General features: G+C 43.3%; 1 protein-coding gene and 1 long non-coding RNA gene across 6 annotated transcripts in view; one reads left to right on the forward strand and one right to left on the reverse strand.

Moving 5' to 3' along the window:
* The window catches only part of LOC133466259 (uncharacterized), a 31,599-nt gene extending 8,813 nt beyond the window's left edge, over positions 1 to 22,786 (forward strand). Inside the window, exons 2-4 of the long non-coding RNA XR_009784904.1 lie at positions 3,712 to 3,782; positions 14,197 to 14,325; positions 14,667 to 22,786. This is a non-coding gene — a long non-coding RNA (uncharacterized LOC133466259). The remainder of the gene's footprint in view (positions 1 to 3,711; positions 3,783 to 14,196; positions 14,326 to 14,666) is intronic.
* Positions 1 to 23,472, reverse strand: part of LOC133466256 (TANK-binding kinase 1-binding protein 1-like) — a 42,731-nt gene extending 19,259 nt beyond the window's left edge. For 4 of the 5 annotated variants that reach the window (XM_061749782.1, XM_061749779.1, XM_061749780.1 and 1 more), the window contains exons 1-3: positions 23,367 to 23,472; positions 7,362 to 7,602; positions 7,092 to 7,214 (exon numbers count right to left, since the gene is read on the reverse strand). In XM_061749782.1, the coding sequence (XP_061605766.1) occupies positions 7,092 to 7,214; positions 7,362 to 7,595 (357 nt within the window). In that variant the 5' untranslated portion in view covers positions 7,596 to 7,602; positions 23,367 to 23,472. Of the gene's footprint in view, positions 1 to 3,338; positions 3,400 to 7,091; positions 7,215 to 7,361; positions 7,603 to 23,366 lie in introns of those variants that run through there. The other variant, XM_061749781.1, reaches the window with a different exon arrangement.
* Between the last annotated feature and the right edge of the window lie 2,364 nt (positions 23,473 to 25,836).

Raw genomic sequence — 25,836 nt, forward strand, 5'->3', positions numbered from 1 at the left:
AACAAAGGTGATGTGCAGAGCTGTGGCAACTATAGAGGAATAAAGTTGATGAGCCACACAATGAAGTTATGGGAAAGAGTAGTGGAGGCTAGACTCAGGACAGAAGTGAGTATTTGCGAGCAACAGTATGGTTTCATGCCTAGAAAGAGTACCACAGATGCATTATTTGCCTTGAGGATGTTGATGGAAAAGTACAGAGAAGGTCAGAAGGAGCTACATTGTGTCTTTGTAGATCTAGAGAAAGCCTATGACAGAGTACCCAGAGAGGAACTGTGGTACTGCATGCGGAAGTCTGGAGTGGCAGAGAAGTATGTTAGAATAATACAGGACATGTACGAGGGCAGCAGAACAGCGGTGAGGTGTGCTGTCGGTGTGACAGAAGAATTTAAGGTGGACGTGGGACTGCATCAGGGATCAGCCCTGAGCCCCTTCCTTTTTGCAGTGGTGATGGATAGGCTGACAGATGAGGTTAGACTGGAATCCCCGTGGACCATGATGTTTGCAGATGACATTGTGATCTGCAGTGAAAGCAGGGAGCAGCTGGAGGAACAGTTAGAAAGATGGAGGCATGCACTGGAAAGAAGAGGAATGAAGATTAGCTGAAGTAAAACAGAATATATGTGCATGAATGAGAGGGGTGGTGGGGGAAGAATGAGGCTACAGGGAGAAGAGATGGCAAGGGTAGAGGACTTTAAATACTTGGGGTCAACCGTCCAGAGCAATGGTGAGTGTGGTCAGGAAGTGAAGAAACGGGTCCAAGCAGGTTGGAACGGGTGGAGGAAGGTGTCAGGTGTGTTATGTGACAGAAGAGTCTCTGCTAGGATTAAGGGCAAAGTTTATAAAACAGTGGTGAGGCCAGCCATGATGTATGGATTAGAGACAGTGGCACTGAAGAGAAAACAGGAAGCAGAGCTGGAGGTGGCGGAAATGAAGATGTTGAGGTTCGCTCTCGGAGTGACCAGGTTGGATAAAATTAGAAATGAGCTCATCAGAGGGACAGCCAAGGTTCGATGTTTTGGAGACAAAGTTAGAGAGAGCAGACTTCAATGGTTTGGACACGTCCAGAGGAGAGAGAGTGAGTATATTGGTAGAAGGATGATGAGGATGGAGCTGCCAGGCAAGAGAGCTAGAGGAAGACCAAAGAGAAGGTTGATGGATGTCGTGAGGGAAGACATGTTGGCAGTTGGTGTTCGAGAGCAGGATGCAGGAGATAGGCTCTCATGGAAAAGGATGACGCGCTGTGGCGACCCCTAAGGGGACAAGCCGAAAGGAAAAGAAGAAGAAGAATAGTAAGTAATAAGAAGTAATAATGCGCCAAAAAATAACAAGGAACACGTTCTTCAAGTTGAGAAACTCACTGAAGATTGTCACTGACCTGGATGGAAACAAAGAAGACATTCTTTGGAGAGTCAGGCCTCTGCTGGACAGAGTAAGGCAAGGTTGCCTTAGCCTCACGAAACCAGGAAAAGTTTGGATCGATGAGTAAATGATCCCTTGTATGGGCTCCTCTCCCATCAGGCAATTTGTTACATGCAAGCCATACCCTACAGACTTAAATGTATGTGTCCTTGCTTCTCCAGATGGTCTGATGCAGGACTGTGCAGTACCGTATAACAAGGGAAGGATGCATTTGCTGGTCAACGGTTGGGAATTGGGGCAGCAGCAGTCCTAAGCATGGTTGAAACTGTAAGTCTGCTGTACTTCGACCGCTACTTCCCCTCAATTAACCTCATGGATGAATTGCTGGCGAAGGGCCTTCCAGCAACTGGGACCATAACAAAAAAGTGTGTCCCAAAGCCATGTCGGTTGCCTGATTACAAAGAATTGAAAAGAGAAGGGAGGGGATCGTCAGTGATTATAGTCAGGAGAACTCCAGAGTTTGCAATCACAAAATGGTATGACATCAGGCCAGTTTTGATGGCTTCTAGTGATGTCTGCACCAGATGGTCGAATAAAGACAAAAGTCCAGATCGAGGCCCAGATGAGAAGACCCACAGTCATTAGGGAGTATAATGACATCATGGGTGGTGTGGACCTCTGTGACTGAATGCTGAGCTTTTATTATATGGTAAGCAGAACCAAGAAATGGACCACGCGTGTGATTACTCATTTCTTTGATGTTGACATCACAAATTCCTGGATCCAGTACAAGTCTGACAGCAAAGTGCTTAACCGATCAGCAAAAAACTCTGAACAGTTCCTGGACTTCAAACTGCATTTGGAAAATGACCTGCTGAACTACCTAGATCTTGACGACACTGACAACAGGGTAGAGGAGATTGATGTTAGTGAAGAAGAGTAAGAGCTACCTATCAAAAAGAGAATTCCACAACCAGAAGCATCGTTTAGAAAATATGGGTCCAGGCACATGCCAGAAATGGTAGACTGCAACCATGCCAGAGAGGTGCCGAAACCAAGGTTGCAAGGGCAAAACATACATGCGATGCATCAGTTGCAAGATCTTCCTCTGCCTTACAAAAAAGAGAAACTGCTTCCTGGAGTCTTATAGCTAAGAATTTATTAATGAAGAAAAGAAGAAGCTGAGGAGAAGCTAACACATTGAAACCTGTGCTACATAGGCGTTCTGACTTGAGAGGACAAACATGTTAAAGCTCAGGTCTTTGATATAATAGCATTTTTGTTTAGCAGTTTAACAGAAACAATGGCCAAATGTTCCGTTTTATTAAGAGTTTTTTTTTTTTTTTTTTTTTTTTTCCATGTCAGCCTGTTATAACTTTGTTGTGTTATGGTAAAATCGTTCTGCTGTCAACTACAGTAGACATGCTGTAAAATCTAAATTAAAAATATTTTTTTAAAACTCTGAATTGTGAGTTGTTTTTAGTTCCAAGGAGGCAGGAAATCACAGAAATATATAAATTGAAAGAAACTTTTTTTCCCCCTTGGTTCTCAGCAGGATATAATGTGTTCAGACGGGGTTTGTCCCGGAAGTCTCTAACAAAACCTGGCACTCTTGAATGGAAAATTAACTTTTGTTCGAAAACCGTTCAGACGCCACAGAATGTATATAACGTTCATCAGGTAGAAATGAACTAAGATGAGTTCACGTTGGGCCAAAATAAGTAGTTCAAGAACTTTCGTTCATTAAACTGTTGTTTCGGATTCGGAAAAGTCGTTTAATATAATGAATTAAACCACTTTTCCGAATCGTCGAGTGAATTTATAGTTAAATTCCTATTGATAAACCGACATTAGCTGAACATTGTTTCTTGCATATGACAATAAAGGAGCCCAGTAGAATAGATTTACAGAGTCAATCATAATGAACATGAACAAAGATAGGGTGACCATTAAAACATTGCAAAAGCTGTTTGTTTTACCCAAGGTAGAAGCTTCCAAACTGCAAATATTTTGACGTGGTCGCTTGCCTCACCTGTGCAACTTTAAACGAGAAAAGAGCATGAGCGCTAGAAATGCTGCACACGTGCAGTAATGTCAGCTACATGTAATACATCACAATCATATCAGCGCTTTTATTTAGCCTATAGCTAAGGTAGTGATGAGTTATTGGCTTGACTGGTCAATTTGTCAACTAGTCCACAATGACGACGTTTAAAGCGTGACGTCAACTAGTCGCTAATGTGTTTTTGGCATTAAAAACATAGACCGCTTGCAGCAACAGGTGATTGCATGTTATGACATTAGTCCATTACTTTAATTGATTTAAATTGTCTTCTATTTCTGAATTCATAGCTCTGGTGGAAAGGCCCAGGCTCAAGCAGGATTTTGAAGAACCTTATTGGTCTGTACTATCGAAGACGAAGGTGAGCAGGGAATTATAGTATTTCACTGTACACGAAGATGTCAGTGATTATTTGCAAACACTACAAATTCCCACCATAGAGAATCCACTGCTGTGGTGGCCCGGAACGAGGACAGGTTTTTCCATTTGACTAAATTGAGCAAGGCGGCACGGTGGACGACTGGTTAGAGCGTCAGCCTCACAGTTCTGAGGACCTGGGTTCAATCCCCGGCCCCGCCTGTGTGGAGTTTGCATGTTCTCCCCGTGCCTACGTGGGTTTTCTCCGGGCACTCCGGTTTCCTCCCACATCCCAAAAACATGCATTAAATGGAGACTCTAAATTGCCCATAGGCATGACTGTGAGTGTGAATGGTTGTTTGTTTCTATGTGCCCTGCGATTGGCTGGCAACCAGTTCAGGGTGTACCCCGCCTCCTGCCCGATGACAGCTGGGATAGGCTCCAGCACGCCTGCGACCCTAGTGAGGAGAAGCGGCTCAGAAAATGGATGGATGGATGGATAAATTGAGCAAACCTTTCCTGGCTATTCCAGCAGCAAGCAAACTGAGCACAGAGGATTTATTTCCTGTTGATATCATAACACAACAGCAGTCAAGATCTTGTGCTCTAATACACTGGCTTTCAAACTCTTTACACCAAGTACCACCTCAATAATACTTGGTTCTCCAAGCCACCGTAACATTATGTATGATTTGAACATTAACACTTCGCTTATATATATATATATATATATATATATATATATATATATAAAACAAAGTACTTAATTCAATTAAAATGTATTGCATTTATAAGGTGAACCCGTTGCCAGTCAATCACAGGGCACATATAGACAACTATTCACTCATATTCACACCTATAGACAATTTATAGTCTTCGGAAAACCTAACACGCATGATTTGCAATGTGTGAGGAAACGGGAGTAGGCCTACCCGCAGACAGCCCATGCAAGCACAGGAAGAACATACAAATTCCACATAGGAAGCCCAGTGTCACTATTTGAACCAAAAACCTATCCACAGTATAGAGCAGGGGTGGGCAAACTATCCAGCCCGTTGATCATTTCAATCTGGCCAGCCAAAGATTGTTACAGAATTGCCCAAATCATATAAAAATCCTGACTACATTAATTTGACCTTGTGCTGTAATGCCCAGTGGTTCCACCAGTTTGTGCTGTAATGCCCAGTGGTTCCACCAGTTTGTGCTGTAATGCCCAGTGGTTCCACCAGTTTGTGCTGTAAGGCCCAGTGGTTCCACCAGGATGTGCTGTAATGCCCAGTGGTTCCACCAGGTTGCGCTGTAATGCCTAGTGGTTTCACCAGGTAGTGCAGTAGGTACAGTGATACATTGACTTGATTTTGGCTGTTCTGTTTTTACTCTGTTACTGCTCTGAACCCTTCTTCAACCATGAGGCCAAAGAAAAGAAAAGTCGACAGGCAGGGCTGAGTGTTTAATACAGAATGGACTACTAAATACCTTTTCACTGAAGTCCGGTCAAAGGCTGTATGTCTTATTTGTTAAAGATTTGTCGTTTTAGAGGAATAGAACATCAGCCGTCACTTTTCTACCACGCATGCTGACTAAGCTAACAACCAATCAACGCAGGAACTAATGGCTACGGCTCAACGGTTAAAATCAAGCTTGCAGGCTCAGCAAAACACCGTTATCTGACAATTCAAGATTGTCACCAAGGCTAGTTTTTTTTTCTGGCATTCAAACTAGCAAAGACCAGCAAGCCTCTTTCCCAAAGAGAGTTTCTGAAAGAATGCATGCTAGAGACAGCAAGTATCTTGTGTTCTGAGAGCACGAAAAAATTTGAAAACATCAGCTTATCACGCCGTGACTCGCCGTGTTGAGGTAATTAGTGAAGACTTTGCTTTTTTTTTTTTAAGCTTGTTAGCTGTCAGTTACATTGTATTGCTTGGTACTGGATGAAAGTAATGACATAAAGGATACCGCTCAGCTTTTAATTTTTATCAGAGGGATTGACAATTTCGAGATAACTGAGTTTTTGGCCAGGGAATCCGTGGAGAGAAAAACGTGAGGAAAGTATTTGTATGACAGCGTGTTGGGTGTCATTAAGAGGCAGAAGCTACCTTGCAGTACACTTGCCAACATTACCACAGATGGATTGCCAAATTTGTCACTGATGGTGTAGTGGTGTACTTGCCTCACTTTGGTGCGGGCAGCATGGGTACAGTTCCGACTCAGTGACGGTGTGACTGTGATTGCGAATGGTTTTCTGTGTCTATATGTACCCTGCGACTGACTGGCAACCAGTCCAGGGTGTAGTCCGCCTTTCGCCCAAAGTCAGTCCGTGAGCCTGAACTGGATAAGCCGTGTTGAGAATGGATGGACAGATGGATCGCCAAATCTGACTGGAAAAACAATTGGGCTGCTAAAAAGAGCCTGAGCAGGAGGTAATTTTCGAACAATGTATAATCCACCTCGACATGTGGGGCGAGGGGGATTTGGGGGGGAATTTCAGGAACTCATTAGATGACCTGCATGGAGAATTCTGCCATTGGTTCTCTAATTTGGGAAAAATTTACAAGTCACTTAAGCTGGTGTCATGTCCCCTCACACAAGACCCTGAAACAGTGCCACAGGAGCTGCAGATGGAACTGAATGATCTCCAATGTGATACTGTCTTAAAAGAGAAGTTCAACTCTCAAACTGGATGAGTATTATGCTTCATTAAGCGCAGACAAATTTCCCAAAATCCGGAAAATAGCACAGAGGATGCTGGTGGTGTTTGGGTCTACATATGTGTGAACAGACTTTTAGTGTGATGAACACCAACAAAACATCATACAGATCCCAGCTGAGTGATGAACACCTCAGATGTGTTATGAGAATTTCAACAACAAAACAAACACCAGACTTTGATGCACTGGCAAAAAAAAAGGTAATCAAAAAAACTACACAGATTTATTTTTAATGGGAACAAAGTATTAACACTACAATGCCTTTTATTTTTCTTATGTAAGCATCTGGTTCTGGCTTGGGCCGCCAGTCAAGTCAATGTGGCTCCTAAGCCAAAAGGTTTGCCCACCCCTGGTGTAGAGGATGATACTTGATTTCATTAAAACATTAATAATTTTAATACTTTCCAAGCAAATAAATGCAGATAGAAATTTGCTGAAATTCCCTATTTACTTTTAATACATATGCAGAGCAACAAAAAGTACATGGGGAAATGAAAGCAACAAGCAGAACTATACAATACTACTCCTGGTAGAATGTTTTCAGTGTAATTCAAATTAAATTTCAAATTGTATTAGCTGATTGTAATAACATAAGCGAACCTTACCTCTTGGGTGAGAGAGTTGATCCTGTGTTGCAGGTTGGATGTCTCTGATTGGATGATGTTGTCTTTAATAATTGGCTGACAAGAAAAGTATACTCTCTCCTCTCCAAATGTACTGATCGGAAACTGTACGCAATTAGAGCATGTTAAAAGAGAGGAGAGAAAACATTGACTGAATTGGCATGACAGTTAAGATATACAGTTATATAGACAGTTAACATATTCAATGTTTCAGTGTCTTTGTGTGTACAGTGTGTGTATTATATTCTGCACCTTGACCTCGTAGTGTTTGAGTTTTCTTTTGATGCTGCTGTTCTCCCTCTCCAAACTGGCAAGACGGGTCTTAATGTCATGATAAGCTGCAGCTACAGCCAATCCTGGCGCTGGGTACATATCATCTTGGAGATGATCAACTGACCAGCTGATCGCCGACATGTCTATGTCATCTCGCAGCCCTTCGCCACCTCCCAATAGCCCAAGCTCTGCTGAGCCAAATACCTCCATCATCAGTTATCTGTTGGAGAGGGAAATAATAGTTTTGGTCAAGAGAACACATTCAGGAAGATGCTTCAGCATGTACACTATGTGCTATATGATTGACTAGAAATTTGACTGCGACCCTGAAGACTAAACGCGGTTATAGAAAATAGATTGAGATGTTTATATTTTGAAAACAATGTTCAGTCCAAAATTATTCATACTCTTTATTATATTGTTATATATTGTGCTAGAAGTTGCAAGAATCCTTTAGAATGGTACAAAAGATTATTTCTTTAAACTTGGAATCTGAATCATCTTCAAAAACTATTCTCGTTCTAACACTTTTGCTGTTTAAGATTCACAGGTGCGCAAGAGCCAATACCGCCTGTTTGACTTTGAGTGAGAGGTGGCCCACACCCTCGGCAGATCACCATTCGAATCACAGGGAACACAGAGACAAATGATCATTTAAACGCTCACCTTACCCTTATGTTTTTGTACTGTGGGAAAGTGCACAAACACACCCAAAAACACACGTACACACACCACAAAAAAGTTCCAACTTTCCAAACTTGAAGTTCAAATGAGAAATTTATATATAAAAAATGTTTTAAAATGAAAGAAATGGAATTTATAACTATAGTCAGGTCCATAGATATTGGGAAATCGACACAATTCTCATCTTTTTGGCTCCAAACCAACCCTAAACAAAAGAACCAGTTCCATTGGCAGCCATACATGCTGACTAGTCAATTGTGCCATCACTTTTGGTCCCTTAAAAAATGTGAGGCACATTATATAGACTTATAATTCCTAAACCGTTCACTTGATTTGTATGTACTCTAAATACCCTCAAACTAAATCTTAAAGTCTGCAGTTAAAGCAAATCTAGTTTTGTTTCCAATCTACTGTGGTGTTTAAAGCCCCCACAAAACAATGTCCCAATTATATGTCCCAATATTTATGGACTTGGCTGTACCACATCCGTGAAGCATTGTGGTGGTAGTGCCGTGGTGTGGCCATTTATGGCTGCCAATGGAACTGCTTCTTTTGCTGACAAAAGCAGCAGGATGAATTCTTAAGTGTTTCAGGCAATATCTGCTTATATTCAGCCAAGTTTGATGATCACAGACTAGTACAGGTTTTGCATTGATGATGTGGTTCTATGGATGGATACTTCAGCCTTTGCTGTGGAACTCCTCCAGTGTTAACTTCGATCTCTGTGCTGCCTTTCTGATTAATGCCCTCCTTGGCTGGAATGTCAGTTTTGGTGGGCATCCCTCTCTTGGCGGGTATGTTGTGGTGCCATATTATTTCCATTTGATAATGATGGATATGATACTGCTCTTGGGGAGCATCAACGATGTGGATGTTTTTTTTAACCCAATCCTGACTTGTTTAAAGAACCCCTAGGTCTTCACGGCTGTGTTCAGTTAGCGGCATCTCTTCCTTTGGTGTTGCGGCCTCTGGGGCTTATCAGAAAAGGGTGTGTATACAGTGAAACATCATGGAACACTTATATTGCACACAAGGGGTCCAAAATTAAACATTTTCTGCAGATCCATTCAATAAAATTCATACTAAAAAGTAATTTAAATTAGAGGTTGTAATGTAACAAAATAAGTTTTAAAAGAAAAAATACTTTTCAGGGCACTGTAATATCCATCCATCCATTTTCCACACTGCTTATCCTCACCAACCAACTTCAGGCGAACACCCCGAAATGGTCACCAGCCAATCGCAGGGCACACAGAAACACGCAACCATTCACACTCACATTCACACCTATGGGCAATTTAGAGTTTCCAATCAACCTACCATGCATGTTTTTGGGATGTGAGAGGAAACCGGTGTACCTGGAGAAACCCCACACAGGCATAGGAATAACATGCAAACGTCACCCAGGCGAGGCTGGATTTGAACCCAGGTCCTCAGAAATGTGAGGCAGATTTGCTAACCAGGTGGGCACCGTGCCGCCGGCACTGTAATATAACTTCTCAAATATCTATGCTACCCTTTGCGTGTGTGTGTGTGTGTGTGTGTGTGTGTGTGTGTGTGTGTGCTGCCTAAAACAGTAATAACCATAGAGGAACGAGGTCAAACCATGCATGTGGCATGTGCATAACTCCCACAGCCCATGCTGTCTTTCTCTTACAAATCCACTTTCAGCCCACACACTGCAAACATGTATTGCTTCCTTCCCTCCTCTAAATCTCCTGCTCCATTTTCAGTCAGCATCGTTGCATTACACATACTCTGTGCAAGCCAAGGGCAGATCCGAACACGGCCATATGTTTTCCTCACGTTTTTTTATTTATTAATGGGCCAACATATTATGTTGAACATAACTCCCTGCAGTCAAGCACAAAACCTCAAGCGTTGCCTGTTATAGCATCCAAATAATCAGTGGGTGTTTCTTACACTGATTAGTAGAAAGCAGTATGCTTGTACCAGGAAAAACCAAAAGGAATTTATATTGTAACATTTGAAAATATCAGAACTGTAATTTTTTTAAATTTAGATTTTGTACGTTTAGAATGGAAATCAAATCAAACTATAGATTACTTTTCATACATAGTTAAAATCAAGTTAATATCTATGCTATCATCAAGAAAAATAATACAACAAGAATGACTGTAAACAGCAGTATGGTGAAGTCGTGATTAGCACATTTGCCTCACAGTTCTGTAGTTTGGGGCTCAAATCTTGGCTCTGGCCTTCCTGTGTGGAGTCCATTCCATGCTTGCCTAGGTTTTCTTTGGGTACTCTGGCTTCCTCCCACATTCCAAAAACATGCTTTTAAGATTCATTTGCTCACCCTTGACCCCAATGAGGAAAAGCGGTACAGAAAATGATTTAGAGGGAAGAATAATCAAAGCTTAATCCATCTGAACTCATTTAGTTACCAGGAGAGTGCAAATATTAGACTCAGCTCTGTCAGCTGAGCGCAGTTCTACAGTAAACTATAACAGTAATAAATATATTGTTAAATTAATACTTTGTGACGGTGTCAATCAAAACTGAACATTTGTTTCTTTCTAAAGGAAAAACACTTATACAGCTCTTTTACTGGTTCTCAATAGATTGTGGAATTCCACCCTGACCTGTCACCTCATCGTGATGGAGGGGTTTGTGCATCCCAATGATGTTAGGATCTAAGTTGTCTGGGGCTTTTTGCCCCTGGCAGGGTCACCGTGGCCAGGCCCAGTATCCATGGCATACCCTGAAAAGGTAAAGTGGGTTCACTTTCATAGGGGATCACCACCTGTGGGAAAGGGAGCCGGACGCTTTAAGAGTTGGGCAGTAGCCGAAGGCAGGGACCTTGGCAGTCCAATCCCTGGCTACAGAAGTTGGTTCTAAGGTCATGGAGTGTCTCTGGCCTGGAAGGAGCCTGACCTGGTGTCAGCGGTTGAGAAGTTCAAACTAGGGGCTCCCCACAACACACAACTTGGGCTGTGGTACCAGACTTTTTGAGAGAGGTCGGACTCTCTTCCACTCTGGAGTTCTCCCCGACGAGAGGTGCCTTGCAAGTGTGGGCATACTTATTGCTCCCACCAACCCACCCCCGGCTCGATGCCTGTACAGTACATTGCTGGTCACCCTGTTGGACGAGCGAGTAACCTCCCTCTAACTTTGAGGGGGGAGAGAGAGAGAGAGAGAGAGAGAGAGAGAGAGAGAGAGAGAGAGAGAGGGCGGGGGGGGGGGGGACAGGGGGAGAAAGATAGCCTCGTGTGGCGGAGTGGTCCCCTCCGTCGTCGGGCCAAGAGTATAGTCTGACTGTGCCGTTGCACCAAACAGCAGCTCAGAGTACCCACCCTTTAAGGAGGTGCTGGAGAGTACACCTGCTGGGGGCATCATTCTACTGTGGAACTTTAATGCTTATGTGGGCAAAGAAAGTGAGACTTGGAAGGGCGTGACTGGAAGGAATGGCCCTACCAACTTATTGGACTTCTGTTCTCATCACGGATAGTCCAAAATGAACATCATGTTCAAACATCAGCCATTTGGGACCAGGACACCCAGGCCGCAGTTCGATGATCGACTTTGTCTTGTCATCTGACTTGTGGCCTCATGGACACTCTGGTGAAGTGCTGTCAACCAATGAACACCTTTTGGTGTGTTTGCTCCGATGGTACGGGATGATTCCAGTCCGACCTGGCAGACCCAAACGTATTGTGAGGCAGTGCTCGAGACTGCGACCAAAATGGTCGCTTATGTGACTGCATTTTCACTCTGCCGTCTGGCCAGGAGGTGCCATCAGCAAGGGCGCAGATAGTGCTGGTGTACCTAATCCGATTCATAATGACATCGTTTAGTCGCCTCCACTTTTTATAATCACTTGAAATTGGATCTCCATCTCAAAGAATCTTACAAACCCGACATTGAACTCATGCTATCTGCTTTTCACGTAAAACACTACCTGTCTAGTTACATGTTTTGTTGTATGTTTGTAAGGCTGTGAAGCGCAGGGTGCACACAACTCCTTACACGTCGCAAGTTTTATAAATTCCGACTCTCAGTGGAAATTGTAGCTACAGTCACTGCATTGCGTCAAGAGTCTCACTACCCAGACTGTAAACCATGAGGCAATGGTGCTGGAACAACTTTTAGCATGGGTGGACACAGTACTTCGGGGGCACTTTTTAGTGCTCCTTTTTTTCGAAAACCAACCGGGCTAGGGGGGATTGCTGGGTGCTATTCTAACTCTTCCATCACGAAAACCAATCATTGACGGGGCGGTGGTCATCGAACTATTTCAACAGAAAAATTAATTGTCGCGGGAGAGGGGACGGCCAAAATTTTCCATTCCTGAAAAGGGCCACATCACACACACGGGCACATTTGGTAAAAGGTGGGGGGCCATGTGACCCACAGTTTCACACTGGTTCTGACATGAGTGCTCCGCTTAACACAAAGATATTTGATTTGGGAAGATATCAGATATTTGTAACTATCTCTACTTAGCTATATGTCTTGTGGCATGTACACAACACTAGCTGAATTGAAATAACTTCAGACTATGTGTGGAAATGGACCCTTCCTTTAACTTTGACCACCTAATTTTTTTTACAATGTGCAGCCAGTGGCTAAAGTCCTTAAAGGTCCCATATTTTTGGAATTTACTCTCTAACATGGACTTAGTATAAAATTGTCAATTTCATTAAAAAAACAAACAAAAAAACACACACACTTTGGTTTTGTCATACGACAATCTTCTATCATACAGATACTTCTGTTTGACCCTGTTTGGTACCCGCTTTGTCCAAATTTGACGAAGACCCTAAGTCCCTTTTCTCTGATTGGTTGTCTCAGTGTAAAAGACCCACTTGTGAGAACACGTTATGGTGACAATACTGGCTCGGGAGCGGAACGGTAGGATCGTTGCTAGTGACGTAGATATTCATCCATTTTCCGTATCACTTATCCTCAATAGGGTCGCGAGCGTGCTGGAGCCTTTCCTAGCTGATACTGGCCCAGAGGCGGGGTATACCCTGAGCTGGTCGGCACCCAATCGCAGGGCACATTCACACTCACATTCATACCTACGGGCAATTTAGAGTCAACCTACCATGCATGTTTTTGGGATGTGGGAGGACACCGGAGTACTCGAGAAAACCCACACAGGCACGGGGAGAACATGCAAGCTGCTCTCACAGGTGAGGCCATATTTGTACCAGTGTCCTCAAAACTGTGAGGCAGCAGTGGTAACCGGTCTTTCGCCGTGCTGCCTGATGTAGATTTTCTATATGTTCCTGCAGCATTCCAACGGCAAATGGAGGAGATGCTAGGACCCCTCACGGATGAGTGCTGCATCCCATACCTTGACTACGTGCCCTGTTATGCAAAAACATTTGAAAATGTTGAGACCATTTGCATGGTTCTCCAGGCCCTTCAATGTCACGGCGTGATGTTGAGACCCGAGAAGTGCGTACAAGAAGTCTGATACGTGGGTCGTCTACAGAAGGAGTCAAACTAGACCCCCGAGACCTTGAACCTGTGCAGACCTTGACCAGTAAGACACCAAAAACAGTAACTGACGTGAGGAAATTGACTGGATTCCTGGGATATTTCCGGTCATACGTTCAGGATTTTGCCAGAATCGACAGACCAATTTATGAGCTGCTCCAAATAAAACCAGGACAAGTTCAGATCCCATTACGTGGTAAAAATCTTAAATGCCCCCAGTTGCCCTCCACAAAGCCCCTAGTATGGGGAGTTGAACACCAGAGAGCCCGTGAACAACTGGTGGACCTTGTCACAAACTCCCGTCTCTTGCCGTAGCCTGATTTTAACCAGCCCTTCACACTGCATTCTGACTCTTCAGACCAGGGCCTAGGAGCTGTACTGTATCAGGGTCAAAATGGAAAACTGAGTCATTGGAGACGAATCAAGCACACTGTCACCAGCCGAACGTAATTACCATCTGCATAGTGGAAAATTAGAGTTTCTCTTATCGAAGTGGCCTGTGTGTGAAAATGTATGTGACTATCTGTACTATGTGTCCCCACTTCATGGTTTACACTGACAACAACCTGTTGATCTACACTATAAGTACAGACAAGCTCAATGCTGTTGGTCATCGGTGGGTTGGGGAACTCGCTGATTTTAGGTTTGATGTCCAATACAGGCCTGGAGAGTCAAATATAGACGCAGACACTCTATCGCGCCTCCCCCTGGATGTGGAATGATATAAAAGGACCTGTACCGAGGAGCTTTCCATTGAGGGAGTGCAAGCAGCCATTTCGGCGCCTTCTAGGTAAGCGCACCGTTAATCACACTAAAAATTTGACTTGACACAACCACACTTGAACATACGTTCCAATATGACATGGATACTGCAACAGACATCACGGTCATGTCCGAGGACATTTGAGTTACTGCGTGACAAATTACGGCAGGAGGGCCGTACACTCAATCTCCAACACTGCAAAATGAAAAATTCGCCCCTTTGCCTTAGTGAACACCCAATTAGACTTAGGTTACATTGGATAGGGTCACATTCCATAATTCATCCTGTCTTTGTGTCACCGGTGAAATTGGTACTTTGCTCGTTGGACAAGATCTGCTAAGTCGTTTCATGCCGTTAATTGACTATAGGAGGCACGAGATTTTTGCACAGATGCAGAGACCCCTAAGAAGGCCAGAACCCACTAGAGAATCCTCCCAGTGCTACACTCTGAGCCTCCTGGATGCGTCGCCTCTACTAAAATCGCAGCCAGATGACATTGTGACAAAAAGGGGGTGCACACCGGTAACGCTGACGAAGTCCACCAGTGGTCGCTCTCACTGACCACTCTTTCAAGTTTTTGCCACCACAGGACCCCTTGATGAGATGCGAAATTGGGCCCTCTGAGTCGCATATTATGGGCCCCGTCTCTAATCATTGGTCCACCTATTCAGCTGTCAAGCTAACCTCGATTGTGTCTTCCTTGATTAGCTGGTTGTCACTTTCAGTGGCCGCTAAGTCATTGTGCTGCTTTTGTGATTTTCACATACGACGTGGGCGTTGTCAGAGACCTCGGACGTCCCGTGCACTTGTTCCCGACAGCTTGCAAAGCGCACCTCAGTTCCTGAATTCCTTTTGTGCTGGCTCCCAGATTTCCTCTTCTCCTTTGCGTTATTCCTGATGTCGAAGGTGTCTGCTTTTCATTTGATCTTTCTGTGTCTCGCCTTGGCTGCCACTCATTCAATTCTCCCTTCGTGCACACTGCTCTAGCTTAACTCTGGGTTGTCCTTGGCTTTGCACCTGCTCATTTGCATTATCGTGGACTTTTGTTATTGCGCCTCCGTGAAGCGCACTTCACAGCCATTCGTGGCATCACGTAGCGAAAGGGGGTCACACAAGCATCCGCCCACGATGCACCATGCACAAAACGAAGGTTGGTCAACACAGTGAGACCGGACCAGTCAAGCAGGTCAAACCTCCGTGACAGTGTCCTTGCTTCACTAGGTCCGCCGACACAGATGCTCAACCAAGACAAAGGTGAAACCGAACGCGTTGTCATGGACAACTGTTATAGCCATAAGTGGGGTGATATGCACTAATGTTGGACTTTGGTAACTGCATTTGTGTGCGTCTTCCTGCCAACCTGTCCCATCTTCCAAAGAGACGTCGCCTAGATCCACCATCGAGCTGGATCAAGTCGACAAAGGGGGGATATGAAATGGACATGCTCTCACCAGATGGCACCATGACCCTCAACCCCGGACTGAGCTTGCATCACTGTCTCCGGTCCCCCGCCGTGACAGGCAACCACAAGGATGCCTGGTTCATCTCACACGGATGCTAAAGGAATTACCAGCCAGTCCGAAGGAGCTCATCAAAGTGGAAATGAGGAATCCTGACTCCTCACCCCAGACGTTAAGTTAATTAGCAGTTACCTCAGAAACCTGCCCTCCTGTCATCAGGAGACCCCCTGGGTGTGCAGGGCTCAAGATACCAATCAAAAAGCTTGAAAATCCACTCATCCCGCATGTCAAGATAAAGTTCAAAAGGCAATTTGTTCTATCTGTCTGGGACAATAGATGGAGCACTAGCGACACCCTCAGGCAGCTGAAAACTACTGAAACTCCGGAGGAACTAATCACAATCTTCACTGGATTTGAATGTTATATGATATTTTAGAAACTTTGCATGAACGCTGCCAGTGTTACCATCACAACAGCGTCACTACTGATTGTATTTCTGCAAATTTGAATGTCTGATATCAAATCTGTTTGTCAACTAAACCGGATGAGATGTTTCACCCCACACAAAACAAATGTCACATTGGAAATATTACAGTGTTCCCAACAACCACATACAATTGAAACATTCATTACAGGGTGTAAAGAGGATTTGCGCGTGACAATGCAAAGCTGGAAAATGGTGGCGTTATCTTAAATCCAACAATTATTTTATCCCACCGGTTGTAAACTACAAAATAATCCTAGGATGGAAAACTAACATGAAGAGGTGGTCTATCTTCCCTTTGGCCCCGGAGCGGGGGGAAGCACCCACTTTTCAGCTGGGCATAAAGGCCGGAGGCCCCTTTTGTTGAGCAAGCTCGATCAACCAACTTGCCGAAGGCTGGCTCAGCCAGGAAGCACCACCTCTCACCATGAGGTGGGCGAGGACACATCGGAGCGTTACCCGCTGCAGGGCACCCTGCGATCGCACCCCGAGCTACCCTTTTGGGTGCCTGGACAAGCTCCATTGGGAAGGAAGCGGGCAGCGCACGCCTGCGCCAAGATTCTTGCGAACGACGACACCCCGGCTCCAGCTGCCTTGGAAATCTTGTTTTTTTTCCCCCCTTTTTCCTTCCTCCTTTTTTCATCCAAATCCACCTGTTCCCCGTGTGGACCGGACTGGCCAAACATTCGGGAGATAGACCAGCCTGCCTAAATTGTGTTCCATGCACGTAAATCCAATTTGCAGTCTACTAAAGTAGAGATTAGTGCGTATTTGGGTTTAAATTAACAAGAACAGGAACACCCAGCTATATGCATTGTCACTACACGGTCATTTCACAAGTCAGTCTCCTTTGTCAATGTTTGGCTGGAGATGGTAGATTCACCCGTTAGATCTTAAATTTTCTATAAAAAGTCACTACCTGTATCATTTGTGTGCGTTTGGGTGCAACAAAAGACCTGGTTATCGAGAACTCTTATCTAATTCCTGTGGCAACCTTCAGATTACGAGACATTGAGGTTTTTCGTCACTTTGTCCTGACGTTTTACACGTCTAAAAAGAGATTTGGTGCCCCTTTACGTGATGAAAAATAATTTGATTTTAACGCTGAAACTTAAAATCACGCTAAACCGGAAGTGACGCAGTTGTCGCTTCCGGTTTATTCTTTTCTCCTAAATTAAGTTTTTATCCAAACAATATACGCTACACTCAATATACGTACCAGGCACCCACTACACACATTCCACCAACCCTGCTTGCGTTTTAAGAGATTTAAAATGAAATCGAAAGGGTTTAAGAGTTCATTTGTATTTATAGAAGTTTCGAAATGTCAGGAGCCATTTTTTATTTGTTAGGGAGCATGTGATGCTCACTCAGTCAGATCACATTAGTGAAATGTTTTATTTATTTTTGGCAAGGTTTTGAGTGTTTGTAATTTATTTTCCCTTTTTAAAATCCAATTGGTGTCACATATTCTGGTTTTATTGTATAACACACACAATACTAATTTTGGTCAGTCGGTGGAAATATACCACAATCAGTTATGCCAGAGTTACCTGACGCTGTAGTCTATTGCGCATGCGCGAGGTCATTTCTTCATAGCCAAGGAGGATTGGTTAACGACAGACAACTGTGTCAGTGTCTCTGTTTTTCCTCACATTTTAACCCATTTTTCAGGTGGGTAAAGACTTAAAAACCACTTGTGTACCTACTTTGTATTTTACTTTGGTGTTCTAATGGTATAAGATAAGTGTAGAGAAGAGAGTGTTGTGTTGAGTGTAGCGTGTCTATGTATTATTTGTCCTATTTGTAGCTAGAGTCTAGTCAACTGACTGACTGGCTTCATTTATGTTATGCTCTTAAGCAGTGTTCTTAAATAGTTACAGAAGTTAATAGGAAATTTCACCAAGTGTGCCACTCTACATAATGTCCATTCTTTCAATAATATGACTATTTGTGAGTCCCATAAAGGTCTTTTGACATTTATACAGAAATGCACTTTTAATGCATATTTCAATATTCATCCAAAATTGTGTTTTGGGAAGTCAATGAAAATAACAGAGATTACAATGTTTATTTTGAATGTAGTGAAGACTGAGATGACAAAGAAATGTGTAATGTAAGATCTATGACCAAAAGAGAGTGTGAATTTAAATGTCGAGATGGACAATGATAATGCAGTACTGTTTATAGTGGGTAAATTAAGGAAATGGAACAAAAGTATTCAGTTAGGCATTTGTGTAAATTGTGAAATTGTAAATAAATTTAGCAAGGAGGATTAGTGAACGACAGGCAACTATGTCAGTGTCGCCGTCTTTCCTCACATTTTAACCTGTTTTTCAGGTAACGTATATCTGTTTGGTGCCCTATTCTGGTACCTGCGTGCGCACACACACACACACACACACAGTTCCCTTCAAAAGTATTGGAAGGGCAAATTTGCTTCGATCACGTACTCCTCGCAAGATTTCTGACAGAGGAGTGTAAAGAATAATCAGAAGAGTTTTCCAAGAGCCAAGGGCCACCTGTGGAGAGCTTCAAAAAGACCTGGAATTAGCAGGTACTGTTGTCACAAGGAAAACCGTGAGAAATGTACTCCGCCGCCATGGCCTGTATGCACGCTCACCACACAAGACCCCATTGCTGGACAAAAAGCATGTCAAAGCTCATTTAAAGTTTGCTGAACAACAGTTGGACAAGCTAGTTAAATACTTGGAGATTATAGTCTGGTCGGATGAGAGCAAAATTGAACTCTTTCGATCCCATAATGCACACCACGTTTGGAGGAGAAATGGCACTGCATATCACCCTAAAAACACCATACCAATAGTGAAGTTCGGAGGTGAGAGCATGATGGTGTGTGGCTGCTTTTCAGCAAATGGTACTGGTAAACTTCACATAATTGAAGAAAAGATGAATGGTCAAATGTACAGAGACATTGACAAAACAGACCAAACAGGTTTTACAAAAAGAATGAGCGCCACCAACAATGTCAGGCGACTGATAAACCCAATAAGTATGTCTCAGCGTAATAATCTAAAATCAATTGTCTTGCCACTTTTGACAAAGATAACTGGGCTTTTCTTTTTGCTGTACTTCACAAATTTGGTTTCGGTGATTAATATATTCACTGGATCGTTATACAACTCACCCAAAGCAACCGTCACCACAAAGTGGGTCACATCACAGTTTCACTTTACAAAAAGGAACGAGACAAGGATGCCCACTCTCGCCCCTGCTATTCGCACTATTTATCGAACCACTGGCAATAGCAATACGGCAAAACACTAATATTAAAGGTATCTGTACTCCTGTGTCAGAACACAAAATCAATCTTTTTGCAGATTATATCCTTTATTTACAAGAACCATAGCCATCACTTCAAACATTTTTAACCTCATTGAGATTGTTTTCCCAATTATCAGAATATGATATCAATTGATCAAAATCAACAATACTACCTATAACGACTAGCTCCTGGAATCCTGCGGACCAAATTCCAATCTTTCCTATTCCAACAGAGAATATCAAATATCAAGGCAATAATATCTCAGCAAAACTTAATTTAAATCATGTACCTCTACTGGAAAATATTTGTGATGATTTAAAATGTGGCGGCACGGTGAGCGACTGGTTAGAGCGTCTACCTCACAGTTCTGAGGAACGGGGTTCAATCCCCGGCCCTGCCTGTGTGGAGTTTGCATGTTCTCCCTGTGCCTGCGTGGGTTTTCTCTGGGCACTCCGGTTTCCTCCCACATCCCAAAAACATGCATGGTAGGTTAATTGAAGAATCTAAATTGCACGTAGGTGTGAATGGTTGTTTGTTTATATGTGCCCTGACAGGCTGGCGACCAGTACAGGGTGTACCCCGCTTCTTGCTCAAAGATAGGCTCCAGTACGCCTGCGACCCTAGTGATGCTAAGCGGTACGGAAAACGGACGAATGGACGAAGTGCAGTGTTAATGTTCAGACGTGCATAAAGTTACTGTCGTTTAAACTTTTTTTTAATCCAGTGAATGTTTTACTTTCCATGTACACTGCATTTTTTTAAGGACAGTTCAGTCCTATTTAACTTTAACTCATTCAGTGACAGCCCTCCCAGTTAACATGGATATTTGACTTCTAAAGCAGTCAGTGGCACTGAATGTGTTGAAGTACAATGCATTTGCATTTAATCTTTAAGAACTCTTTTTTAACATTTAGGTAAAATTTTTACTTTTTATTTTGAATACATTTTTAATAATAAAAAAATATTTTTTAAATAATTATTCAAATACCGTTTTTTAAAAATACCCCTGTATTTAAACGCTTTTAAGTCAAATTGCATAATGTTACAGTGGTGTACATTAATAAATGCACTTTTTTAGGAATACAGTCCTCTGTATTGATGTATTTACATTTCATTGTTTTTTAAAATCACGTTTATTTGTGTAAAAAGTAAAGTAATAGAAATGTAATCAAGTATAATTAAATATGTTACTCTGAGAAAGCAATTGAAATAGTTACACCACTATTTCATTTTCAACAGGGTAACTTGTAATTGTAACAATTACATTTTCAAAGTAATCTTCCCTACACTGCTAAATGAGCTGAATGACTTCTTTGCTCGCTTTGAGGCACACAAGACTCCACCTCCTCCTGGTGACCAAGTGCTGACACTGACCCGGCAGCACCAGCACCATCACTCTGAACATGGGGGCCCCTCAAGGTTGTGTGTTGAGCCCCCTTCACCCTGCTGACTTATGACTGCACACCGACGTACAGCGCCAACCTCTTCATCAAGTTTGCAGACGACACAACTGTGGTGGGTCTCATCAGCAACGGGGACGAGACAAACTACAGGAGTGTGGTGAGCCGCCTGGCCGGGTGGTGCTTGGACAACAGTCGCTCCCTGAATGTGGAAAAAAACAAGGAGGTTGTTGTGGACTTCAGGAGAGCACACCCAGCATGCTCCCCTGAACCTCAACGGTGCTGTGGTGGAGAGGGTGGGCAGCACCAAGTTCCTGGCAGTGCACATCACTGAGGACCTCTCTTGGACCAGCAACACCTCATCACTGGCCAAGAAAGCTCACCACCGTCTCTACTTCCTGCGCAAGTTGGGAAGAGCCAGAGCCCCAACCCCCATCATGTGCTCGTTCCACTGTGCGGTATGGAGCCTGCACTGCATCCTGCCTCAAGACTCTCCATCGCATAGTGAGGGCAGCTGAGAAGATCATCGGAACCTCTCTTCCCTCCCTGCAGGACATTTACAGCACCCGCCTCACCCTCAAAGGCCTCAGCATAGCGGGGGATGCTACCCATCCATCACACAGCCTCTTCAGTCTGCTCCCATTAGGCAGGAGACTGAGACTAGCCGACCCAGTTTTATTCATCAGGCTGTCAGGACTCTGAACTCTCTGCCCGCTCTGCCCCCTCTACCTCTTCTGTCCTCTGCCCACCTGAACTCTGCCCCCCCCCCCCAAAAAAAAACATGTAGATGCACACGCACGCACACACACACACCAGACTCAGGGTCGCACCTGCCACATTAGGGTTTTGTCATCTAATATCCATCCATTTTCTGAGGCGCTTCTCCTCAATAGGGTCGCGGGCGTGCTGGAGCATATCCCAGCTGTCATTGGGTAGGAGGCGGGGTACACCCTGAACTGGTTGCCAGCCAATCGCAGGGCACATAGAAACAAACAACCATTCGCACTCACAGTCATGCCTACCGGCAATTTAGAGTCTCCAATTAATGCATGTTTTTGGGATGTGGGAGGAAACCGGAGTGCCCGGAGAAATTTAGCTTTTGTCTTTTGTAGCACCGCGACCCCTTGAGTACCGTAATTTCAATCCTCTGTATGTGTTACGCATATTGAAGAATTGATAATAAAAGTACCTTGTACCTCTTAACTATTACAAATAAAAATCAATACTACTGTGTCTCTCCATAATGATACAGCTGTACATAAAACATTCCTTGTAACCATTCTGACAGCTTTGGTTAGTCTAAGTGCATTCTTATATATATTTTTGTACCTTTTGACACTTGACTTTTATGTTAAATGCATGGCAATGTAATCGGTTTAACTGCTTGTACAAGTGGAATAATAATCCATGTCTGGTTCATTTCTGTCCAAACTGCGTGGAGTTTAACTTTTCTAAACAGACTGACTGTACTTCTATATGAATTATGTGCAGAGGGTTTTCTGTATTAAAGAGGATAGGCTTGATACTTTCCATTTCCGCCAAATATTCAGAGAATTAACTGTGATGGTGTTTAAACTCAAGACATGCATGTAACATCCATCCACCAATCCATTTTCTTTACTGCTTATCCTCACTAGGGTCGCGGGCGTGCTTGAGGCTATCCCAGCTATCTTTGGGCGAGAGGAGGGATACACCAAGAACTGGTTGCCAGCCAATCTGCATGTAACATATTTAGAATTTGAGATACATTACTTTTCAGCTCCAATCTTTTTTTCTTGTTTTTCCTCACTAGACTTGAAGAATCACATGTTTTTTTTAAAATAGAAATTTCAAATTAAATTTTATATTTACATTAACATTAATTCGTGTTTGGGTAATTATTCCTCAGTTTTAGATAAATCGCAACACCACACCTGTGTTCTGAGAGGCAACAACAACCACCAAACTATTTGAAACGTGCGCTTGTGCATCAATAGAGGTCAGTTTGTTGCAGTGCTTGCAAAACACAACCAGATCTCTGGTGTGATCTCGCAAATCCCCGACGACACGTGAACGCATCACGCCCTGAATTGAGTCAAATGAATAACGAACACAATCATACACATTTGTTGACAATGTTATCCAGATTGCACAAATAATGCCACTTCACTCAGATATTTATGGCCAAATAGCATCAAATCCGCCGATTATTTCTAATAAACCCAAATGTCTTTTTTCTTTTTCTTCGCATTTTCACTCCAGCGTTGCTACTTGTCTCGCCTCCGAGAGAGATGGATTTCATGCCATGGACGTTCTGCGCAACAATATTACGTCAACCCGGCCCGCTACACCACAAACGGGGTTATGATTGAAACATCCAATAAATTATGACGGTGGACACAGACACTGAAAGGAAAATTCGATCAAGGACGCACAGGTAATAGAGCCTGTTTACTTACGTATCGTGACAAAAGCAGTGGAGGTGGTGGTACTGATTGTGCTGAGAAAGGGTCGACATGACTTGTGTGTGACATCAGCAGTGGATGCTGATGTGAGTGAACCGCCCCCTACCCTCTCTCGGCGAGATGGGGAGGTGCACTAGGAGTCTTTTCAACAGAATTGTCCAGTTTTTACCATTCTGTTTATAAAAGAGGTATATCCTATGTAAATATTGACACTACACTAGTGCAACTTTAAGACAGTCTTTCAGTTTCAGTTTTTCCTTTGAAATGCTTTTGTCAATTTTCTTTTCCCCTCCATTTTTCAAATTCAAACATCATCAGGAAGCTAATGTAGTGATTTGTTTCCTAAAGAGTAGAGACAGTAATTTTGTGAGATGCCTTATACCAGTAGCTATTATTATTATTTGAAAATATGTACACATTTACACATATGTCGATCACCCTTTGTATAGTTATGTTGCATGTGTGAAATTACAATACAGATGGCAAGTCATTATCACAAATGTATTTTATTACTTAAACATTTTCAGTAGGCTACTCATAAAATAATAATGGCATGTGAATAAATATCTGTGTCGTTTGTAAAATAATAGCTGAAGGCAGGTAGGGAAGTCTGTAACTTCATATGGCAGGTGGGCGCAAGTTTCCCATATAAACACCAAGGTGTATCATGTCATGCCTTCACGTGGTAGAAAACTATTTCAAGCAGCAAATATTATTTTGGGGTGGTGGTTGCATTGCCGCCCCCAGCAATGCCACCCTGTGCAGTTGCACGTCGCACGTTCCACTGCAGTCATTTAACAGTAGGCTCACCAAGTCACGCTGAGGATTTACAGTGTCTGTGCCTCAGTATAATACATTTTCCCCGCATATCTGTGATTTGTTTCTTGCAAATTCACATATTCATATACATTTTTTTGTGGGGGACCTCTCTTTCGTTCTCACTGAAAAAAGCCCCACCTGTTTGCTGTTTTTGTCCTCATGCCAAAGTCCTGGTTAATAGTATTGCTTTGACACCATCTTGTGGCATTTTGGTGCGAAGTAACTCTGTTGACGAGAGTTGAGGACCTTCATGTAGAGCTTTGCTGCCATCTTATGGGAGCCTGGTGCCAATGAATCAAGTTGAAGTGCATTGAGGAGATTCATGTAATGCTTTGTTACCGATTCGCTTCATTACTTTTATGGACAGAATTTCTGGGCGCAGCCGAGGCATAGAGGGGGTCTGGTTAGGTGGTCTCAATATTGCATCTCTGCTTTTTGCAGTTGATGTGGTTCTATTGGCTTCATCAAGCCGTGATCTCCAACTCTCACTGGAGCGGTTCGCAGCAGAGTGTGAAGCGGCTGGGATGAGAATCAGCACCTTCAAATCTGTAATCTGTAAGTATCTTGAGGTCTTGTTCACGAGTGAGGGAAGAATGGAACGGGAGATCGACAGGCGGATCGGTGTAGCGTCTGCAGTGATGCGGACTTTGTATCGGTCCGTAGAAGAAGGAGCTAAGCTCAAAGGCGAAGCTCTCAATTTACCTGTCGATCTACATATATACCCTCACCTATGTTCACGAGCTGTGTTTCCTCCACAGGATGTCCGGGCTCTCCTTTAGAGATAGGGTGAGAAGCTCTGACACCTGGGAAGGGCTCAGACTAGAGCTGCTGCTCCTCCACATTGAGAGGAGCCAGATGAGGTGACTCGGGCATCTGATTAGGATGCCTCCCGGACGCCTCCTGGTGAGGTGTTCCGTGCACGTCCCACCGGGAGGACACCCTGGCGATGACCCAGGACACGCTGGAGAGACTAAGTCTCCCGGCTGGCCTGGAAATGCCTCGGGATCCCCCCGGAAGAGGTAGGTGAAGTGGCTGGGGAGAGGGAAGTCTGCGTGATCCTGCTAAAGGTACTACCCCTGCGACCCGACCTCCGATAAGCGGAAGAAAATGGATGGGTGGATACTTAGTATAAACTGCATATATTAATTTAGTACTTTATTATGTCATTACTACTTTACACGGACTGGCCTAAATCATTATTATTTTATTAGTCACTAGTCATTTATGTTTTCAGAATTACAGGGAGGACCTGTTAATTTTCTGACTTCCTCCTACTCCTTTTGAACATATAAATTGTACATTCCTTTGATTATTATTTCCTAGTTTTTAAATTTGCCTTGTTTCTTCCCTCCATTTCTCACATTTATTTTGTGTTGATTGTTTTGTTTTTGTTATATGTTCAATAAACACGAGTTGAAGATAATAAAAAAAAATGTAAAAAGTCTAAGCACCCCTGTTTAAATGCCAGATTTTTGTGATTAAAAAAAATGTAACCAAGATTAATTATTTCAAAACTTTTCCCACCATGTTACCTACAACTTCTCTAACTCAATAATAATAATAAAACAATATTTGGGAAGTAAAAAGAAACAACTGATAAAATGTGGTAGCACATGTGTGCACACCCTCTTATACAGTAACTGCC

The sequence above is a fragment of the Phyllopteryx taeniolatus genome, chromosome 16, assembly GCF_024500385.1.
Source record: "Phyllopteryx taeniolatus isolate TA_2022b chromosome 16, UOR_Ptae_1.2, whole genome shotgun sequence".
NCBI classification, from domain to species: Eukaryota; Metazoa; Chordata; class Actinopteri; order Syngnathiformes; family Syngnathidae; genus Phyllopteryx; species Phyllopteryx taeniolatus.